This window comes from Mesocricetus auratus, unplaced genomic scaffold (assembly GCF_017639785.1).
Source record: "Mesocricetus auratus isolate SY011 unplaced genomic scaffold, BCM_Maur_2.0 Super-Scaffold_100009, whole genome shotgun sequence".
Lineage (NCBI taxonomy): Eukaryota > Metazoa > Chordata > Mammalia > Rodentia > Cricetidae > Mesocricetus > Mesocricetus auratus.
Window position 1 is genome coordinate 12,636,382 of NW_024429193.1, and position 19,338 is coordinate 12,655,719.

The 19,338-nt window shown below is 45.5% G+C and overlaps 1 protein-coding gene across 1 annotated transcript in view; it reads right to left on the minus strand.

Annotated features, from left to right (window-relative positions):
* Nucleotides 1-497: 497 nt before the first annotated feature.
* Lpar3 (lysophosphatidic acid receptor 3) overlaps nucleotides 498-19,338 on the minus strand; it is a 68,332-nt gene continuing 49,491 nt past the window's right edge. Inside the window, 1 exon segment of the mRNA XM_040751637.1 lies at nucleotides 498-2,232. Within this exon segment, the coding sequence (XP_040607571.1) occupies nucleotides 1,904-2,232 (329 nt within the window). The 3' untranslated portion in view covers nucleotides 498-1,903.

Below are 19,338 nucleotides of genomic sequence, written 5' to 3' on the forward strand. Positions count from 1 at the left end.
AACCTTCTTTCTTTGCATCTATTCCCCTCAAACATGAAAGGCTGGATTTTTCTGAGTGGTCTCAGTGAACTCTGTAACCTCTCCAATCATCATTTCCAAATATACCCGAATTCCCTATTCTTGTGCCATTCTCCAGACGTGTGTGAGCATAAAAACAAAAACTATATATTTCCACACTGTGCTTCCGCATTTTGGATCCCCTCCAGACACCATTCTGAATATGACACTCGGATGCAGGGCACTAAAAATGGTTCTTGCCTCAAAATAAAACCTTTAAAGATCCCTTAGTAGCTATTCAGGGACTGGAATTCAATTTCAGTCCTCCACCCTTTGGCCAGCTGTAGATTCAGAGTGCCTACATAAGATGCCAACAGTCCATACTTCTTCGCAAATTTGATTTTTCTTCTGTAATAAAATGCGAGTCACAGTCACCACAAGCTATATTTTTGCTTAGATAATATAAAAAGCAATGATGGACCTCATCAAGGGAGAAAAGGTTCTTTTAAATTTTTATTTTATAGGTAGCTTTAACATAAGCTTTGGGTACATCCACCTACTGCAGCGAGCATGTAAAAATCTAAGACTTCAAATTATAATTTCTATAGCCTAGACCATTATATCTCAAAGCATAACTTCTTACATCCTTTTATTATAAGTAGTTTGTGCACATAGATGTTATATCACAAAAGCAAAAAAAAAGAACAAAAAAAAAGAAAACATGTAAACTTTTACAAACTACATAAATACTATAGTACTGGTCTTGGAGTTATTCTTACGATAAGTCAGATTATACTCTAAATGACTTGCAAAGAAAACACTGGTCAGTAGCCTATGTGTGTGAAAAACACTGTTTGTTTTCAAATGATGTGCCTTCCATTGGTCTTCAAAGGAGAGAAATACAAGATCAAAATTCAGTCTGTAAGAAAGGTAAAGTATGCCGGCAGCTTTGGGTAGAATACTCAATTATGCAATTGCTGTGCACACTGAATCCAGAAAGCTTGCCAGTGGTATCCAGACAGACAAGACTGAGGCTCTAGTCACACTTACAGTCCACATTATTTGGAAGAGGTCCAGCCTGACTGCCAATACCATCTTTTACTCTGCGATACAGTTGCTGGTTTACAAGTGCTTTCCCTCTTCTTGTTAGAACACAAAGGTACTCTGTAGAGCCACTAGCATGGACTGGAAAGCCGAGGAGACCGTGAATCAAGCTCGCCATCACTGAGGGGACTCTTATTTTTTTTAAAGCTGAATTGTATAAGCAGAGGTGGGTGTACACCCACGCTGAGCACGCTCTTCACACCCCAGAAGAGCTTCTATAAGTCCACCTTTTCAGTGTTCTTTTCAATAAATGTTTTTCCTTGTGAAGTTCATGTGGTTATAAGCCAAGTTTACTTCAGAGCCTGTACCGGTTTTTCCCAGATTCCTACAGTCCATCTAGTTCCTGGCCAAGGTTTCTTTGGGGGGAAAACAAAGCCCACTGCTAAAGCATTTTGAACACTTTAAATGCACGCGGAAACAACTACGCAGAGTCTGGCAGCTACACAAGGAGGCTCAAGTACCGCTACTTATTTCTTTTGACCTAGACCCTTCAATGCTGTCTTTGAAAAGGCAAAGACAATGGCAGCGAGATGGAGGCGGCGGAGCCGGGAGCTGGAGGATGACTTGAGCCGTTCACAACCAGGAACCCACTGTTTCCGTCTCCCCTTTTTGTGAACTTTCACTAGATGGGGTACCTCATCTTCCTTGACAATGAAAACTTACAAAAAAAAAAAACCAACAACCCAGCAGCGATTCAGGGAGGCTTCAAACAACTCAGTCCGTGCCTCTAGACGAGCTTCGTTAGACAGGCTAGCATTCTCAACAGCTTTCCCCAGGGGAAGAGTGCGGAGGTGTCCTTGGTTTAGGAGGCATTTTTAGTGCACACAGGGCCCTGGCTGATGCTGTCCTCCAGGTACTGGCTGCCGGTGTCGCTCCTGCTGTGGATGGTGGAGGGGGCGCGGGAAGGGCGCCTCTCGGCGTTGCCGTCCTGCGAGGCACAGCAGATCATCTTCCTCATGGTGCTGTACATGTCCTCGTCCTTGTACGAGTAGATGATGGGGTTCATGACGGAGTTGAGCAGCGCCAGCAACAGGAACCAGCGCTTCACGTGCTGCACGTTGCATTGCTTGCAGTTCAGGCCATCCAGCAGCAGCGCCACTAGACCTGGGGTCCAGCACACCACGAAGGCACCTGCGGGGAGAGAGGAAGAAGCAAGAGCCGCTCAGATCTCTCGATGCCGCTTCAGGGTTTCTGTCCCAGGCATCAGGGTTTTCTCACCCACTTAGGGAACTTGCCCCCTTCAGACACGGTTAAAGTTGAGTGGCCCCTGGACCCCTTTTGGCCATGGGTGGTACTTCACCTCACTGGTCATCTGCTCACCCAGGTCTTGCTATTGATAAAAGCTAACCTTTGCCGGGCGGTGGTGGCGCATGCCTTTAATCCCAGCACTCGGGAGGCATAGGCAGGCGGATCTCTGTGAGTTCAAGGCCAGGCTGGACCAATAGCCTCCAAAACAATACAGAGAAACCCTGTCTCGTAAAAACAAACAAACAAAAAAAGCTAACCCTTATGCAGTAACTGTAAAGTGCTCTACACAGTGAGCCCCAGCAGTTTTCTGGGCCACATTAGAAGGCTGCTGCAGTTACTCACATTCCCCAGAGGGGAAACTGAGGCTCCATTCCTAGCATCTATGTGCGGGCCTCCAGCACTCATTCTGCTGTTCCCGACTTCAGACTTTCTAAACAATTTCTTGAAAATCCTAGCAATGACTAATGCTCTCCACACACAGCTCCCCCACCATGCCAAGTAACACCGTACAATGGGCTTTGTCAGGCGCAGGCAGCCATGGCTCCTAAGGCATTGTCTTTGGACTTTCATCAGGTCAAAAGCTCCATCCATCACAAATGCACAGCGGGCTTTGTAAGCAGTCTGTTGTCTACGGCATATTTGCAGGCTATTTACTGAATCGTTTGCTGTGATCTCCATTGCTTCTGTAAGGAGACATTCTTTCATGGTATGATAGCTAGAAATGTGCTTTGTAGAACATGCTGGAACATGGACACCATCCACTGGTAACTAGATCGCTCTGACCTTCCCTCTCAGCTCAGTTCCCTGTTCTGCTGGTTAGTTGGCATAGCCTGCTCTCAACAGGTTCCCTGTTCTGCTGGTTAGTTGGCATAGCCTCAGGCAACAGTCAGCAGTTTATACACTTGCTGTGTAGGAGCCAAACCTGGTAGGAGAAATGCTTTTCTTGGTTAACTCATGGGATCACGCTACGGGGTTGGCAGCTGAGAAGTTGTGCGCCTTGCCCATAACAAGTAGCTCTTAGGAGACCCCCGATTTTGAATGCATGCTCTCCTTCCATAGAGGAAGTGACCCATTTCCTTATCTCGATGTAGTTCTTTTCTCTCGGTGCCATTATGATACATTGCTTACAAGTCAGTAAATATTCCCCTCAAGCTCACAGTATGCTTGGGGTGGTACCAGACAATTCCAGGGAGCTGAAGCAAGTCTACAAAATCGTATCAACCACCAGTGAATCCGATTGGTTAGAACTGTCACTGAACAGTGTCCTTCTTGTTGCGCACATTAACTTGGCCATACGTGAGGATCATAACTGATGAGAAATTGTCCCCAGTACTGTGTCAGAGCCCCTGAACTGTGACTTTGCTTGGACCAGAATTGGCTGTGCAAGAGATAACAGAAGAGGTTAGGTCTCTGCTTTGTAACTGCACATTACCAAAATCTACTGTTTTCCCATGACCTGCTTGTTTCTGGTCTGACTAACTTGGGTGGGGGACTGAACGTGGGGTCAGAAAGAGCAGCTAGGTCCTCCTCACCTACTGCACAACTCCCAGGGATCTGCGCCATGGCTCAGAGACTGGGCTTCCTCAGCTGGAAATCAGGGACTTGAGGGCACATCTGGATTTTCCAACCGTGGCACAAATCCTTTGGTGGGTGTGTGTTCAGCTTAGTGAGTTTGGACCATTTTTACAAAGAGGGGGTATAAAATACGATGGAACAGCTCACAAGGTATATTACACAGAGGGAGGGAATTAGGGTTTTCTTGAAATTTTATATATTACGTATGGGTGTATTGGTAATGGGACTGTGTATCAACAGTTTAAAAAGATCCGGTATTTTTTGTTGTTGTTGTTGTTATTTTTTAGTGAGGTGTATTTGTGTGGGTATGTGCGTGTGAGGGAGGCCAGAGGCATCAGATCTCCAGAGCTGGACTCAGGTGGTTGTGAGCTGCCTGATGTGGGTGCTGGGAACTGAACTCGGGTCCCCTGGAAGAACGACTTGCAGTGTTAACCACGGATCCATTACTCTACACCCAGTGTGTTATTTCTTATTGCTGGGCTTGGTGAAAGTTTGAAAAGCTCAGGTTTGGACCATCTTTGAGGCCCTGCTCAGATCCAATGGTCCGTAGTTTCCACAACGGTAGAACTTTTATTCTTGTTGGTATTCTCAAAGAGGCCCGCAGGGTTGTCAAGATATAAGAGTCGAGCAAGCCAGGCATCAAAAGTGGAGATGGCTGACTTTGATGTGGAGAGCCTTTCTGTGTGAAATTGCCTAATTGCAAAGAAACCCCAGTGGGAATGTTCCAAAGTCCTTGGGAAGAAAGGGAAAACGTCTAACCGAGACTTTGTTAAGTACACAGCAAAATGTAGTAAACATGTAGCTTCCAGACCAATGGCAGGGGACCATGGAACTGAAAGGAAGGGAAAATATCTGGGTGTGAAAGGAGTTTCCAGTGTGTGTGTGTGTGTGTGTGTGTGTGTGTGTGTGTGTGTGTGTGTGTGTGTGTGTCAAGTCTTGAAGGCTTTATCCCCCACTCAGAACATTGATCTATATTGGTCAATCCAGTGACAACAATGACATAAATATTTCATATAAACCTTTAAGTTGGCAAGTTGGTGCCTCATCTGCCATCTCTCTCTCTCTCTCTCTCTCTCTCTCTCTCTCTCTCTCTCTCTCTCTCTCTCTCTCTCTCTCCCTCTCTCCCTCCTTTCCCCCCCTCTCTCAAACAGCTTATTCAATAATCATGTGACACTTTTACTGGACCTCAGTTATATGTCAGGTACTGTTTTAATAATTTTACGTGAATTAACCACTTAATTTCCAGAGCATTTCCTGGAAACAGGCACTACTACACTTTTCCCTTTATCCCTGAGGCCTGATGCCAGGTGATCTGCTCGAAGCACCTATCTGGTAACTGGTAATTCAAACCAGTGAGCCTTGTGTCTGCCCCTGTGCTAGGCTGGCTGCCTGACCAAAAAATAGGCCAGAAAGAGTCTTCCTTCTAAAGGGAAGGAGGGGGGAGCGGCATTTCTGGACTTTTCTAAAGGGAAGGAGGGGGGAGCGGCGTTTCTGGACTTTTACGGCTCCATTTGCAGTGTCGAGGAGCAGACCCTGGCTGCAGAGCAGCATCAAGTCCATTTGTGGCGTGCAGCAGGAAGGCTTCTCTGGCGGGAAAGGAAGAAAAGAGAACAGAGAGCAAAGGGGGAAGAGACGGGCGAGGAGGAGAAGAGGCAGACCGCGTAGATCTTCTGTTTATAAGGCTTCCAGTGAACAGTGCAAGGCAGGCTTCTTTGGAAGCGCAGGCTAAGCACAGGGTCCCATGGCTCACAGAGCAGGTGTTTCTGTTGCTGTGGTAAAGCACCACGACCAAACACAACGGGGGGGGGGGGCGGATTTATTTCATCTTACAGTTTACAGTCCCTTATGAAGGGAAGTCAGAGTGGGAACCCCGGATTTATTTCATCTTACAGTCTACAGTCCCTTATGAAGGGGAGTCAGGGTTGGAACCCAAGGCTAAGACCCTGGAGGCGGGAACGGAAGCCAAGGCCACGGGAGAGTGCGTCTTACGGGCTCCGTCCTCATGGCATGACCTGAAATAACACAGTGAGTGCCTGGTAAGACGACCTTTGGGTCATAATATGCCCAGACGATAGGTACCTGCATGAAGCTCTGCATATGCCTATCATATGGGCATCACATTACCCAGGGAAATGACACTCACAGAGATATGCGACTCGAGTGGTGACCTCTGGAGCTGTGCAGTAGGAGGATTGTGCTAGCAGGCCGCCTTACTCCTCTTGAGGGATGTGGGAAATAGTGACTGTATATGAGTAACTGTATTGACTCTCAAAAAACTGGAGGAAAGGGGTGCAGATACAGCTGGTAGAGGACTTGTCTAGCATATACAAAGCCACAGGTGCTGCCCACTGCTGTCACCAAATAAAGCAAGTGTCAGTGCACTTGGGGAGGTGGAGGGTCAGAAGTTTAAGTTCATCCCCAGTTGCATGGTGACTTAAGCCAAGGCGGGATGCATAAGACTCTGTGTTGAGTCAAGTGAGTTGGGGTGGAGGGGTGAGGACAGGAAATAGATCCTGGGTGGTCCAGGTCAGTTAGCTCCTCCCAGTCTTCTATAAGTCCTAGCAGAAAAAAAACTCAGAGGAATGTTCCTTGTGTTTCTTTGACTCAATGCACAGACAATTATTGCTAGGAACTGACTGCCAGGGTTCAAAGAAGTCATGATAAGATCAGGTTTCCACCTAACAATGGAATCAGCATTAACTAATAGGCGTGGGTCCAGGGGAGTCAGCCTTAACCAATAGGCGTGGGCCCAGTGGTGCCTGTCTGGGGACGAGAGGAAGAAAGTAGGACTGCTTTTCTTGGGGAAGAGAAGACTGAGGGGAGACGAGGGTCAACTGTTTTCTCAAACCTGCACGTTGGTCATACAGAAGTGACAGGCATGGGCTTGTCCCGAACTGTTGCAGAAGGTGTTGTGGGACAGACGGAGGCACACAAACAGCTAATATCTGGATGTAAGACTTCGAGCACATGAGGGATTTAAGAGTTAAGGTCTGCTATTCGGCAGGCCGAGGCTCCCTGGGACAAGCATTTCCTTTGTCTGCACCATTCTAAGATGCATACGGGAGATGTTTATGTTAATATTAAGGATATGCTAAACTTCTTCTGAACCTTATTTCATGTAGGGAATTGCTAGATTCTATGTAACTGTTAGATCCAACAAAATTCAGACAAATTTGACTTATTTTCAGGACATATGCAATGCCCTAGTTAAAAACTGATCAAGGTGACTTCTCCAAACTGGTGGTTCCCCAGATTAGCTAGCCGGCTGAATTACAAGGGAGTTTGTGTGTGCACATGAGTGCATGCATGCGTGTGCCCGTGTGTGTGTGCCCGTGTGTGTGTGTGTGTGTGTGTGTGTATTTGTGAGTGAAGGCACATGTGTGTGTGTGAGTGTACCATCACATGTGTGCAGAGGTTAGAAGACAAACTTGGAGTCTATGTTTTACATGCTGGCACATGTGTGAGAAGTTAGAAGACAAACTTGGTTTTACGTGCTGTCCACCTTACCTTCTGAGACAGGCTCTCATGACCTTGCCACTCACCAAGTGTGTTAGTCCTTCCGGCCAGCAAGGGCCAGAGATCCGCCTGTCTCAATCCACCCTTCACTGAGATTACAATCATATACACTCAGGTTCTGTTTTTACATGAGTTCTGATGATCCAACTCAGGCTCTCACGCTTACAAAGCAAGTACTTTACCCACCGAGCAATCTCCCCAGCCCACGAGACTATTCTAATAATGTACCTTCTGGTCCCCTAATGGACCTAATATCAACATCTCTGGGAGGAAGTGGACATGTGTAGGAGTAATTGATTCCCTATTTTTAAACGGACCCACAATGACCCAAACAATCTGCCCCTGACAACAAAATCGTAGACTTCATAAATATATATTTTTAAAAAATACAGAAAAGGGGAGAGGCAGACTCCTTTAAAGTGAGAAAAATATATCTCTAGAGACTGACATAGTGCCCTCAAATTTGGGAAAAAAAATGTTTGTGAACCCTAGCCTCGAAACCAGTCCATGGGCAAGACACACATGGCCGCCCTCCGGGCGCCTTCAATCTTTGTTTTGCTTTGCCAGAAATGCCTCCTCACACCCTCATCTGAGGTCTACTTTCTTTCCTAACGTAGCTCACGTTTGTCCTGCTCCACGGCACTGCTCCCATCTATCCCCCACAGGGATCAGTCCTTCCCTTCAGCCCTTCTGGCGCCTTCTACAGTGATATTCTCGCGCCTCTGGGCACACACTGCCTGCTTAGCTCCGCGTTCCCGCGTCCCCCAGAACCCTTGGCCAGGCAGAGCATGCAGCGCTTCAGATGTACTTCCCACTTAAGGCAGAGCCGCAAGATCGCCACCTCAGTCTCCCATGTGACGAACTTTGACACTTGGAGTGCCTGAGACTGAAGGCCGGATTTAAAGCCCTGTTTCCCTACGGAGGCTCTTCAGCTCTGCGCATTATTCGAGGTGATTTTTAATGCGTTAGGCCTTGTCTCCCATGCCTTTCACAAGTCCTGTAAACAAGCAAGCTTTATCTTGGACATGTTTGTGGTGTCAGTTTGAGCCTCCCCATTTATCAGCCAAGGAGATCCAGTGCGGTGAACCTACCTGGAGGCTACCCAGGCGCTGTGCTAGCTGCTGGTCACCCGACCCATGCTTCTCAGGGCATGGCGGGAATGGAGACCAGGTCCAATGACTCCAGCAGCTCTCAGAGAAAAGCTCAGAGAAGTAACATTCCATTGAGCTGGGTACTGAGGGCCAAGAATGACTCGCAGAGGAATAAGAAACAGCCTGAGGCACTGGGGGAATCCCAAACACCCCAGGACTGTGCTAAAGTAGGTAAGCGATAAGAGGAAGTCAGATCCGAGTCTGAGAATTGAAATCCAGGCAAGCTCAGGTACGGCAGGCACTCAGGCGTTTGGGTTGGCATAGTTCAGACTCAAGAGGCCTTCGCCAATGACGTCATCCAGAGAGGTAAGCTAGGATGCTCTTGGAGGGCCATCCTAGGGGATGAATTAACATCTCTCCCAAGCATCCGACATGGTATGAGTTATATACTTTCTTGAGAGGATTAAGAAAATATTTCTTTGCATGGCTCATAAAGGAACTCCAATAAGAAAGACTAGGTCAAAGGTTTCTCAGACTCTGTAGCAGCTCAGTGGGTCATGAAATCACTTTAGAAGTTCACAACCGGCACGAGAAGAAGGATGGACTGGGCAGCGAGCACCATCGTCTATCAAGTGGAGTAAAGTGTGTTTGTTTCACACAACGCGATTCAGTCACACACAGAAGCGAGCGTGTGCTGGGCGGGTGTTTATAAGTTTCGCTGCTTCTTACTGCACACCCCAATTTAAAATGAACTTGAAAGCCCACTTCTGTACACCAATGGTTTTCAAATCACTTTTTAAATCTGGAGGGATATTCCTCCAAAGGAACTTTCTCATCAGAATTTTCAGTCAGGTTTTCCTGACTAAGGAAAGCTGGAGTGTGTGGGGAAGTCTTGATTAAGCCCCACACAGCAAATCCACTCTTATTTTTCTCCCATGAGTCTCTCATTCCCACCACACGCTGCTACGGCTGGAGTCTGCCCGCTCCCTCCAGCTTCACGGTTTTGGGAACGTGTCCCCCAAGCGGGTGACAGTGCTCTGGCAGGCTGTGGAAGCGTTGGGGGTGAGGCCTCGTTGAAGGTGGGAAGGAGGACAGAACTTGAAGACGTATTGCTTCCTTGGATCATCTCGGCAGTGAGCACGGGGAATGGAGAATAGTGGCGGGGGGGGGCAGACGTGTATCTGTGAGTGCCAAGCAGGGAGCCTGAGGAAGGCCCCCTCTGGGAGGAGGGAACGGTGGTTCCAGCACAGGGCTGGGCAGTCATGGTGTCTGCGGCTTTCCTACAGGTAGAGAGTATCTGGAAGCAAGGCTGTGAGTCTGAGAGTGATGGATAGGCAGGCTGACTTGGGAGCCATCAGCTGTAGGCTGCAGCTGAAGCCATATGCCATTCTGTGAGAAAACAGTTACTGAGCAAGTGCCTACCGTGCCAGATACTCTCTTCACCATGATGATTTGGGTGACAGTGTCTAGTTCCCTTCTTTTTCCAAGTGACAGGTCAGTTTTAGTAATCCCACACAGTTACTTCTTCATGGTGTTTTATGTTCTTTTGGTTACTGTTTTAGAAACTCACTAATAGCAAAGTTAGACTAGAAACGAGCTTTCTCCTCATAACCAAATAAACCAGCTTGAGTGCCGTACTTAAAAAATAGGAAACATGAGCTGTCCAGGTTAGTTTTTAAAGTCTAGTGAATCGTAAATTGGAACATTCAAGTCTCGCACTAAGGCGACAGTGTGGCGGCTGCAGGTTAAAGTTACCGGAAGCCACCTGATTTAAAACACCTCGCAAGCACATCAAAGGTCACAGCAAGGGGCACCAAGTGTCCCGGGGGGTTAGGTGACTCTCACAGTTAGCTTCAATTGTCAACTTGAGTTGTTGAGGGAAAAGGAACCTCAACTCAAGAACTGACCAGACCTGACAGGCCTGTGTCTGGGAGATACTTTCGAGATTGCTAAACTGACATAGAAGAGCCAACTGTGGGCAGCGCCATCTTTGGGCAACGGTCCTAGGCTGTAGAAGGCAGCTGAGGAAGCAAATCAGACATAGTGTCTCCAGTCTTTCCTTCAGTTTCTGCTCCAGGCCCCTGCCTTAGTGTCCCTTGCTTGTGGGCTGTGATCTGTAAAATGTGTATCCATATTTTCATCTGTTTAAAAATTCACACATGCAATTTTAAAAAAAAGAACCTCTGACATGAGAGTAACTCACAAAACAGACACACAGACTAGTCTCGCTCTGGCACATGGACTACTAATTTCATCAAACAGGAGAATGTATTTTAAATCTGTTCACTCTGTCATTCTTTGTTCTTAGCCCAGGAAAAAAACAAAACCACAGAGCACAAGCAGTAATACTAACCTAGGAGCCGCAGGGTTGTCTGATTTACTAAAATAGAAAATTACAGCCCCATGTAAAAATCAGGCAGTGGACCTCATCCTTGTGAAGCCGTCTTCGTATTTGAAAAATCAAATGAAATCAAAGCAAATAATGTCATACATTAACAGAATATTTAGGGAGAAGTATTCTTACAACATTAAATCATCTGTTCCATGATTTAAAAAATAATGATGTAGTTTGCATCCTAATCCATATTCATTTGCTCGCAGTGTTTTAAAAATCAAATAACTGAGAAAAAGATTGCCGTGTGTCTGAAAGGAGTGAAAATGTATAGTTTAGCAAACCTGAACAGCTTCAAACAGACACGGAACAGCTAAACTGCCCACAAATACCCATTTGACGCTGTTGTCACCACCGTCAAAACTCCTGATTCTAACAAACAGTTTTTAGACACTTTTTAAAAATTTGTGGCCAGCTTCAGAAAGTTGAAATTCTTCACGCCAAGCACTTAGAAAACACAGTCTGAAGCAGGGGCACACCAGCGGTGGGCAGGGCCCAGACCTAATTCTAGTCTTTAACATGGGACAAGAGCTGGAAATCACAAACCCTTTGACAAACCCTGCCTCCACCTCTTGATTCCACTTCAAGCAGCTTGTGTGTGGACCCTCACTCTCAGTCTTACCAACGGTTCTCTCGAGGGCCTCCCGCCGTCTGAGGAAGGGAAGAAAGCCAGTGCTGAGCCTGGGCAGAGGCGGCTGTTCGGTATAATATAAACGCTGACAGACATCAATTAGCCAACCCGAGGATTTAGAGTTCCTCCCACTGCAGTGACTCCTGTGGACCAAGAAGCCATCTTTGGTCCTTTACCCAGGACGCCATCTTTTCAACTGTGGACATGAAGCATTTTATGACATCGACTGCTCTTAGCACGGAATGGGGAGCTTGGGTTAGACATAAAGGCCCATCTTTCATGGATTGCCATTCTCAAATAACATAGAAGGTTGGCCCAGGAAGGTACCACTGGGGAGCTCAGAGGAAAGCAACAGGAAGTAGTAGGCGCTGGGGGAAAGGATGGAAACCACACGCCCTTACAGAGGCTAGAAACTGGAGAACCAAGTGAGCACTTAGCACAGAGGAGCCACCACGATGGCTGACCACCCATGGTGCTTCTTGCCTAGGAGGCCAGATACGTAGCAAAGTGATTCTAGTAGTCGCTGGCAACCAAATGGAATTTGTCCTTGAGAGAAAAACCATTACCATTCTCATCATAGAAAAAAAAAGAAGCTTAGAATCCAACAGACTCTGAGTTGAAACCCTATCTATGACCAAGGGCAAATCAGCTAACATTCGCCAGCCCATTAGCTGTAGAATGACAAGACACAAAGGTGATTCTGTGAGAATTTAGTATAATAATATGTGGAGAGTGCCTGACATAGAAAGCACTTGGGAAATGGTGGTTCTGACCGCCCCGATAAAGCTGGGCCTTCTCCTGCTGTTCTGCGTAGATACGCTATAAGCAGACCTGGTAACACACTTTGGATGCTACAGCATGCTGACATGTGCGCACACACACATACACACAACCTCTTTCTGCTGCTATAACAGAATGCCGCACGGCAGGTAAATTATAAACAACAGAAGCTTATTTACTTTGTGTGCTGGGAAACTAAGCACAGTGCCTGCGTCTGGTGAAAACTTCACGCTATGTCATAGCATGGCAGAGAATCAAGCAAGCGTTCCTAAAACAGGCAAGAGAGTGTGATCTTGTCACAAACCTACTGTCAACATAATTAACCCGTTCCTGGGATAATGGCATTCACTGTTTCCTTGTGGCCCAATCGCCTCTTCAATATCCTACCTCACACTACTCCAATCATGGAGATTGAGTTTCAACATGAATGTAGAGGAGCTGGTCAGTGTTCATGAGTACGTACACTCAAGCACACAATTTCTCACATTCCACTCTGTTCCTGCATTTATCTGGGGGCCTTGCTAGACTGACAGCTCAGGAGAGATCATTTAATGAAGTAATCAATTCATTTAAGCATAATTATTCATACTATGCATAATGTTTATGGTTTATTTTTGTTTAAAAAGTAACAAATTATGAGCATATGTCATATCCATATTCATATTAATATTGCTGTTGACAGCTTATGTCACTATTTGGATAAATCATAATTTATTTGGTAAACCTTCACTGGCTTGTGTTCTGTTTTTAAGAATATTATTAATTTGCTGTTTGATAATTTCATAATCCATCAATGTATGTTGATCATACACAACCCAAATTCAACCTCCCATTATGACCCATTTTTAGCCATTGATTTAGGTCAGAGTGCTTATTAGCTGAATTATAAAGTTCTTGATTTCCGAGAGCTTTTTTAATCTAAAAAGAAATAAAGTTCATAAAATCATCCAACAAAACCTCAGTCAAGAAAGAAAAAGAAACCAGGAAACTTAGATGGCTCACAGAATGTTTTTGGCCTCAAGAGTTACTTACCTTCTAGGTGAAATTATTTCCTAAGAAACATTTCATTAGAAATGACACATTTTTGTATCACAATTAATACGAGACCCAGAGTTATATATTGGCGTGTCTTCTGAGTCCTGGGATTAAAGGTTGTGCCTGGTTCTATGACTTGCTAGTATGGCTGCTGGAATTAAAAGCATGTATGACCATTGCCTGACCTCTATAGCTTGTGGCTGGCTTTGCATCCTGAACCCTCAGGCAAGTTTTATTAAATCATAAACTATATATCACCACACATCTTATCTTGATAAATGAATTAGTAGATACTCATGGGGCATCTGTGACTTCATACCTATTGACTTATGTATAGACATTGAAAAGTATTAAGCTAGGTACTACACCACACACACACACACACACACACACATACACACACACACATATACACACACACACATACACACACACACACATACACACACACACACACACACACACACATACACACACAGTATTTGGTCATTAAGCTACTGAGGTGTAATGTGGCCTGCTAGCAAAATGCCTTCCCATTGTATGACTCCAGAGGTCACCATTCTAACTGTATATTTCTGTGAGTGTCATTTTCTTCATGCAGATACTTATCATCTGGGCATATTATAACCCAAAGGTAGTCTTTCCAAGCATGCATGGTATTGTTTCAGGACATGCCATGAGGACTGAGCCAGTAAGATGCATTCTCCAGCGGCCTTGGCTTCAGTTCCCGCATCCAGGGTCTAATCTTGGGTTCCTACTCTGACTTCCCTTCATGAGAGACTGTAAACTGTAAGATGAAATAAATCCTTTCCTCCCCCAAGTTGTGTTTGGTCATGGTGCTTTACTACATCAACAAAAATCTAGCTAAGACAACGACCTTGTAGCATTTCTTAGCTAATCTTACATGCTGCCTAGATAGTCTTCTGCCTTCTTGTCTTCCTCGCCTAACAAGGAGTTAGTGAAGGGTCCAGAACTTAACAGGTAACCATTGACAGTTAAGTAAATACCGACTGAACAACTGACAGCATTCTGAGTGCCTCATCAAGACACCAGCTCTCACTGGAATCATGTGATAATCATCTCAAACTATACCCAAAATTTCCTTCACCTGGAACTATTAAGAATATCCATTTTGATCTTTTCTTCAGTTACTTAGAAGATAGACGAAGGAGACAATGTAAAATTCACAATTATTGACTATAAGAGCAAGATTAAAGGTCCTTTGTCCAGTCCCAGTAACTCAGAGATGAAGAAACTTGTGACAGAGAAGTAGAGTCATAAATTAAAAATCACAGTGGGGAGAATCTATCACAAATGAAGTCAAATGGATCCCACAAGCTGAGTGCCAGAAGTTCATAGCTGCCTCTCTATTGTGGCTTGAGTTAGTTCACTAAATGGGAAAATGAAAGCATGGGCATGAGTCACTGAGCTGTAAAATCACGACACAACCCTTGACATAGGATCAATACAGATCACTTATGTTAACTGTGGTGTCTGTTATTATAAGTCCTATTTTAGTTTCTGTGCATTTGTTGTAAAGTAAGTCAGAAGGGTTAAAAAGAGGAAGCCTCTGGACCCGGGCGGTCTTCACGGCCTGCAATTTTAGCCATTTGGGAGGCTAAGGGAGAAGGATTACAAAATCAAGGCCAGCCTGGGCAACTTGCCAACCAGACCCTGTCTTAAAATATGAAATTAAAAGAGAAAAGTAAAAGGATGCTTTGGAATGTAGCTCAGTGGGAGACACCGCCACGTGCAAGGCTGCAGGTTTGATCTCTGTTACTGCAAAGAGAAAATAAAAGACAGATAGAGCCGGGCGGTGGTGGTGCACGCCTTTAATCCCAGCACTGGGGAGGCAGAGGCAGGTGGATCTCTATGAATTCAAGGCTGGGCTGGACCGATAGCCTCCAAAACAATACAGAGAAACCCTGCCTCATAAAAACCAAAAAAAAAAAAAAAAAAAAAAAAAAGACAGATAGAAAGGGAAATGGCCTGGAAAGTGCACAAATGATCACTGACCCTCCGCTCCAAGAGCACAGCAATGGCTGCTTCCATCTGAAAACACAGGCCCCTGGGCAGTAGAAGTGCTCCCTCCGCATGAGAGGGATGCTGGATCTTTCCAGTGAGGGTGAGAACCCCCGCAAGTCCATCTTCCAGACACGCAAAGCTTAAGTCTTGAAAGTCGAAGCACTCCCCCATTTACTTGTGACTAGATCCTACTGATCACAAGTCTGTCTTTTCTTGGCCACTGTGTCAGCACAGTGCACATCCATTACTTTCCATTGTGGACACTATCTCCCAGGTGTCAGATGCCATCCGCTCTGTTGAGGTTTGAAGGAGAAATGCACCACACAGACTCATGTGTCTGAAGGTTTGGTCACCCGCTGGTGGTGCTGTTTGGGGACACTATGAAACTTTTAGCACGTGAGGCTTTGCTAAAGGACCCGTGTCCACGGGACAGACTAAGTATATATAGCTTCTTTCTATGCCCTGTTTGCTCTCTCTGACTTCTGATGTGGTTGGAGATTTGGTTCCCATCTTTCTGCTTTGTCCATGTCCTGTCATACCTCTCCTATCATGATAGATTCTCCTACTGAAACTGTAAGCCCAAATCAACTCTTTCCCCTTACTGTACACACTCAGTGCTTCCCAAACCTCTAAGAGCCTTGTCGTCCATCCCATTCATGTGTGGCTTTAAGATACTGAAGGGTTAGAAGCAACTGCATTTGCTAAGAACTGCAATTAAATGGTTAAACCAAGTCAATAGAGTTAGGAATAAACCACATTGAAAAACTTTAGGGAAAGTTTGCAGGTCATTTTCCACCACAGACACAACCACTGATTGTTACGGAAACACAAGTCATTGCTATCTGGCCATTGTAAGGAGTTAGGGTTACTCATAAGAAAGATGGAAAAAGAATTCACCATCGTTATTACTACTTAAAATCAAAAGAAAACAAAACCAGCTCTCCCTCTTAGCTGAACTCCAGAATTTGAGCTGAGATCTAGACACTGGCTCTAAGACACAGGAAAAACATAGTCACCCTCTTCTCTATTCCAAACCACTTGGTAAAAGTAGGCTAGGTAGGTACTGGACACACAAACACAGACATGAGACCATCTGTAAATTCTTAAATCCCCAGCTTCCCCAATAACTCATCCGGCTGTTTTTATGTTTTAATGTTTCTGTTGCTAAGAGTCCAAATGACAAACATCTATAGTTTTCGCTTGGCAAGGGCAGCATTAAAAGAACCATTCAAATTATATTGAATACCTTCCTCTGTTACTTCCGATCATATCTGAATTTCCCCAAAGCCAATTAGAATCAGTATTTACCAGAACTTGCTTCAAGGAAATGTAAGGCGACACGATCTTTGCTTTGTAAAGGTTTTTATTTCAAGTTCACTTTGTAATCGACAAAGCATTGTAAGAGCACCCTGTTCCATCCTAAGAGCACGGCAGCAATGACTGACTGGGGCCGTAGCTGATTGTGCACCATGCCAGAGGCGCAAACGTGGCCTCGTTGTCCTAATCTCCTTAACTCTCCCTCCTCACTGGTTCTACTGCCTATACGGCCCTTTCTTCTCATGTGTATTTAGTTATTCATTTTTATTCATTTTTCATTAGAAATTCTGATTATATCCTGTTTGGGATAGCAATGTCAGCTAAACTAGGTAACTTGCAAATTACAAAATAATCACTTGGACTGGAGGTCTAGCTCAGGATGGTAGAGTAGGAGGTCTTGGGTCCATTCCTCAGCCCCACCCCCCTCTCAATCCCACTGGTCAGGGTCAATCCTTGCCGTCTGAGGACTTAGGAGTCATCTAATAAATATTTATCGAACTCTTATCAAACCCTTACAAGGAACCAACATTAGTGTTAATTTCTCAGGATTCAAGTAAACAAAAAAGACACAAGCACGCCCCTCCCTCCCTCCCTCCTTCTCTCCCTCCCCCTCCCCATCAGGTCTTTACTTCAATTCAGCTTTTCATAGTTTAATTCCAAGGTCACCTCCATTGCAGGCCCTTCTTTTGTCCCATAGAAAGCAGCGTGCACCCTGGTCAGTCCCTTCAATATTATTCTAACTGAGCTCCTTCTGTTGCTCTCCAAATTACTTCTTTCTGGCTTGGTTGATTAGCTGATTAGTAGTCATTGCTCAACTTGGAAAGTAAATATGAAAGCAGGGACTTTGCCTCGTCACTTCATCTACAGGCACCATGTGTGCAGTGACAGCCGACTCCGTGAGTCAGGAATGAGGCCAGGAGTCAGGGTTTGACCAACATCCAGGGGATCCCCTTGTGCAGGGTAGACTTTACATTAACTGGGAGCTCTATTCTCAGTTGCCAACCCAAATTCTCACGACCATCTCAGCCTCCACGAAACTGGGAACATGGCTTTGGGGAATCCTACTGGAAAGAAGGAGCCTTTGCCTTTGGACTCCAGGTTTGTGTGAAATGGAATTTGGTGGTAATGAACAGCACGGTCCACAGGAACCTGGAAGAGCTTTACAAGTTGGGCTCACGTTCAAGCTAAAGAGGCCGGAGAAGATGGTTGAGGTGGCGAAGAACTTACTGCACAAGCATGAGGACCCAAGTCCAATTCCAAGAACCCACAGAGGAGTGCACAGTGGTCTGCACTTGCAATCCCAGTCCTGGGGAGGCAGAGACAGGCAACCCCTGGAACTGGATGGCCAGTGAGACTAGCCCGCTTGATCAGCTCCAGGTTGTTCGGAGATCCTGTCTCAAAAAAGCCAGCTTTTATTTATTATTATTATTATTTTTTTTGGTTTTACGAGACAGGGTTTCTCTGTATTGTTTTGGAGGCTGTCAGTCCAGCCTGGCCTCAAACTCACAGAGATCCGCCTGCCTCTGCCTCCCGAGTGCTGGGACTAAAGGCGTGCGCCACCAACGCCCGGCAAAAGCCAGGTTTTAAATGGTGCCTTAGGAACTGCACCTGAGGTTGTCATCTGACCTTCATATGTATGCACAGATGCATGCATACCTGCACGCGCGCGCACACACACACACACACACACAGGCACACACACACACACACACACACACACACACACACACAGGCACATGAGAAAAGGCAGGCCAAAGGAAAGAGCAAAGCTGTTCCTCCTTCACACTGGTCCCTCTGGACTGCTGAATCCCTCTTTGGTTTTATTTGTGTGTGTGTGTATGTGTGTGTGTATGTGTGTTTTGTTGTTGTTGTTTTCTGTTTGCTTAGTTTTATTTTTGAGACAGGGCCTCATTCTGCAGCCAGGGATAAACTGGAATTCACAGTGACCCTTACACCTTAAACTCTCAATACTGGTACCATAGCTGTGAGTCACCCCACTCCCGGCTTCCCTCCAAGTCCTTCAAAACTTTTTCGTTCTTTTGTCACCACAGCTTTTCCTGTTCTGTCCTGGGTTGAGTCAAGCATCCCACATTTCCACATCACTACATTCTTATCAAGTTAAACACCAGCAGATCTTCCCCCATTGGGCTGGCTAGATTGAGGATGTGTCACTGTGATTTCTAACTTGGCATGGGGGTTCCATGGAGACATTCCACTCTTCTGGAAAGTCTAGCACAAGTTTAAGAATGAAGAGTGTTGCACTTTGCTGTACTGCTGAACCTTCAAGGTATCATAATGGAACATTCTAGTCTGTAGAGCCAACCACAGTCAAGCCCCTTCCTGACCTCAGAACAGACACAAGTGAGGTAGTGTGCTCTCCATTCTTTCTCTTCCCATAGTCACCAGCATGAGCCCTGAATCTCTGCAGTAAATGTTAGGAAGTCAAGGTGATTTGAACAGTGCCTGGCCTCTAAGGGTTTGTCTTTAGCTGGGAATAAAAATAACTGTTTCAAGGGAACAAAGGCCACGTATCAAGTGACTGGGATAGGCAAACCAGACGGGAACTCAGAGGAGAAATGTCAGAAGAAAAAGGATGGGGAAGATAATACTTGGGGGTCTTGAGAAGA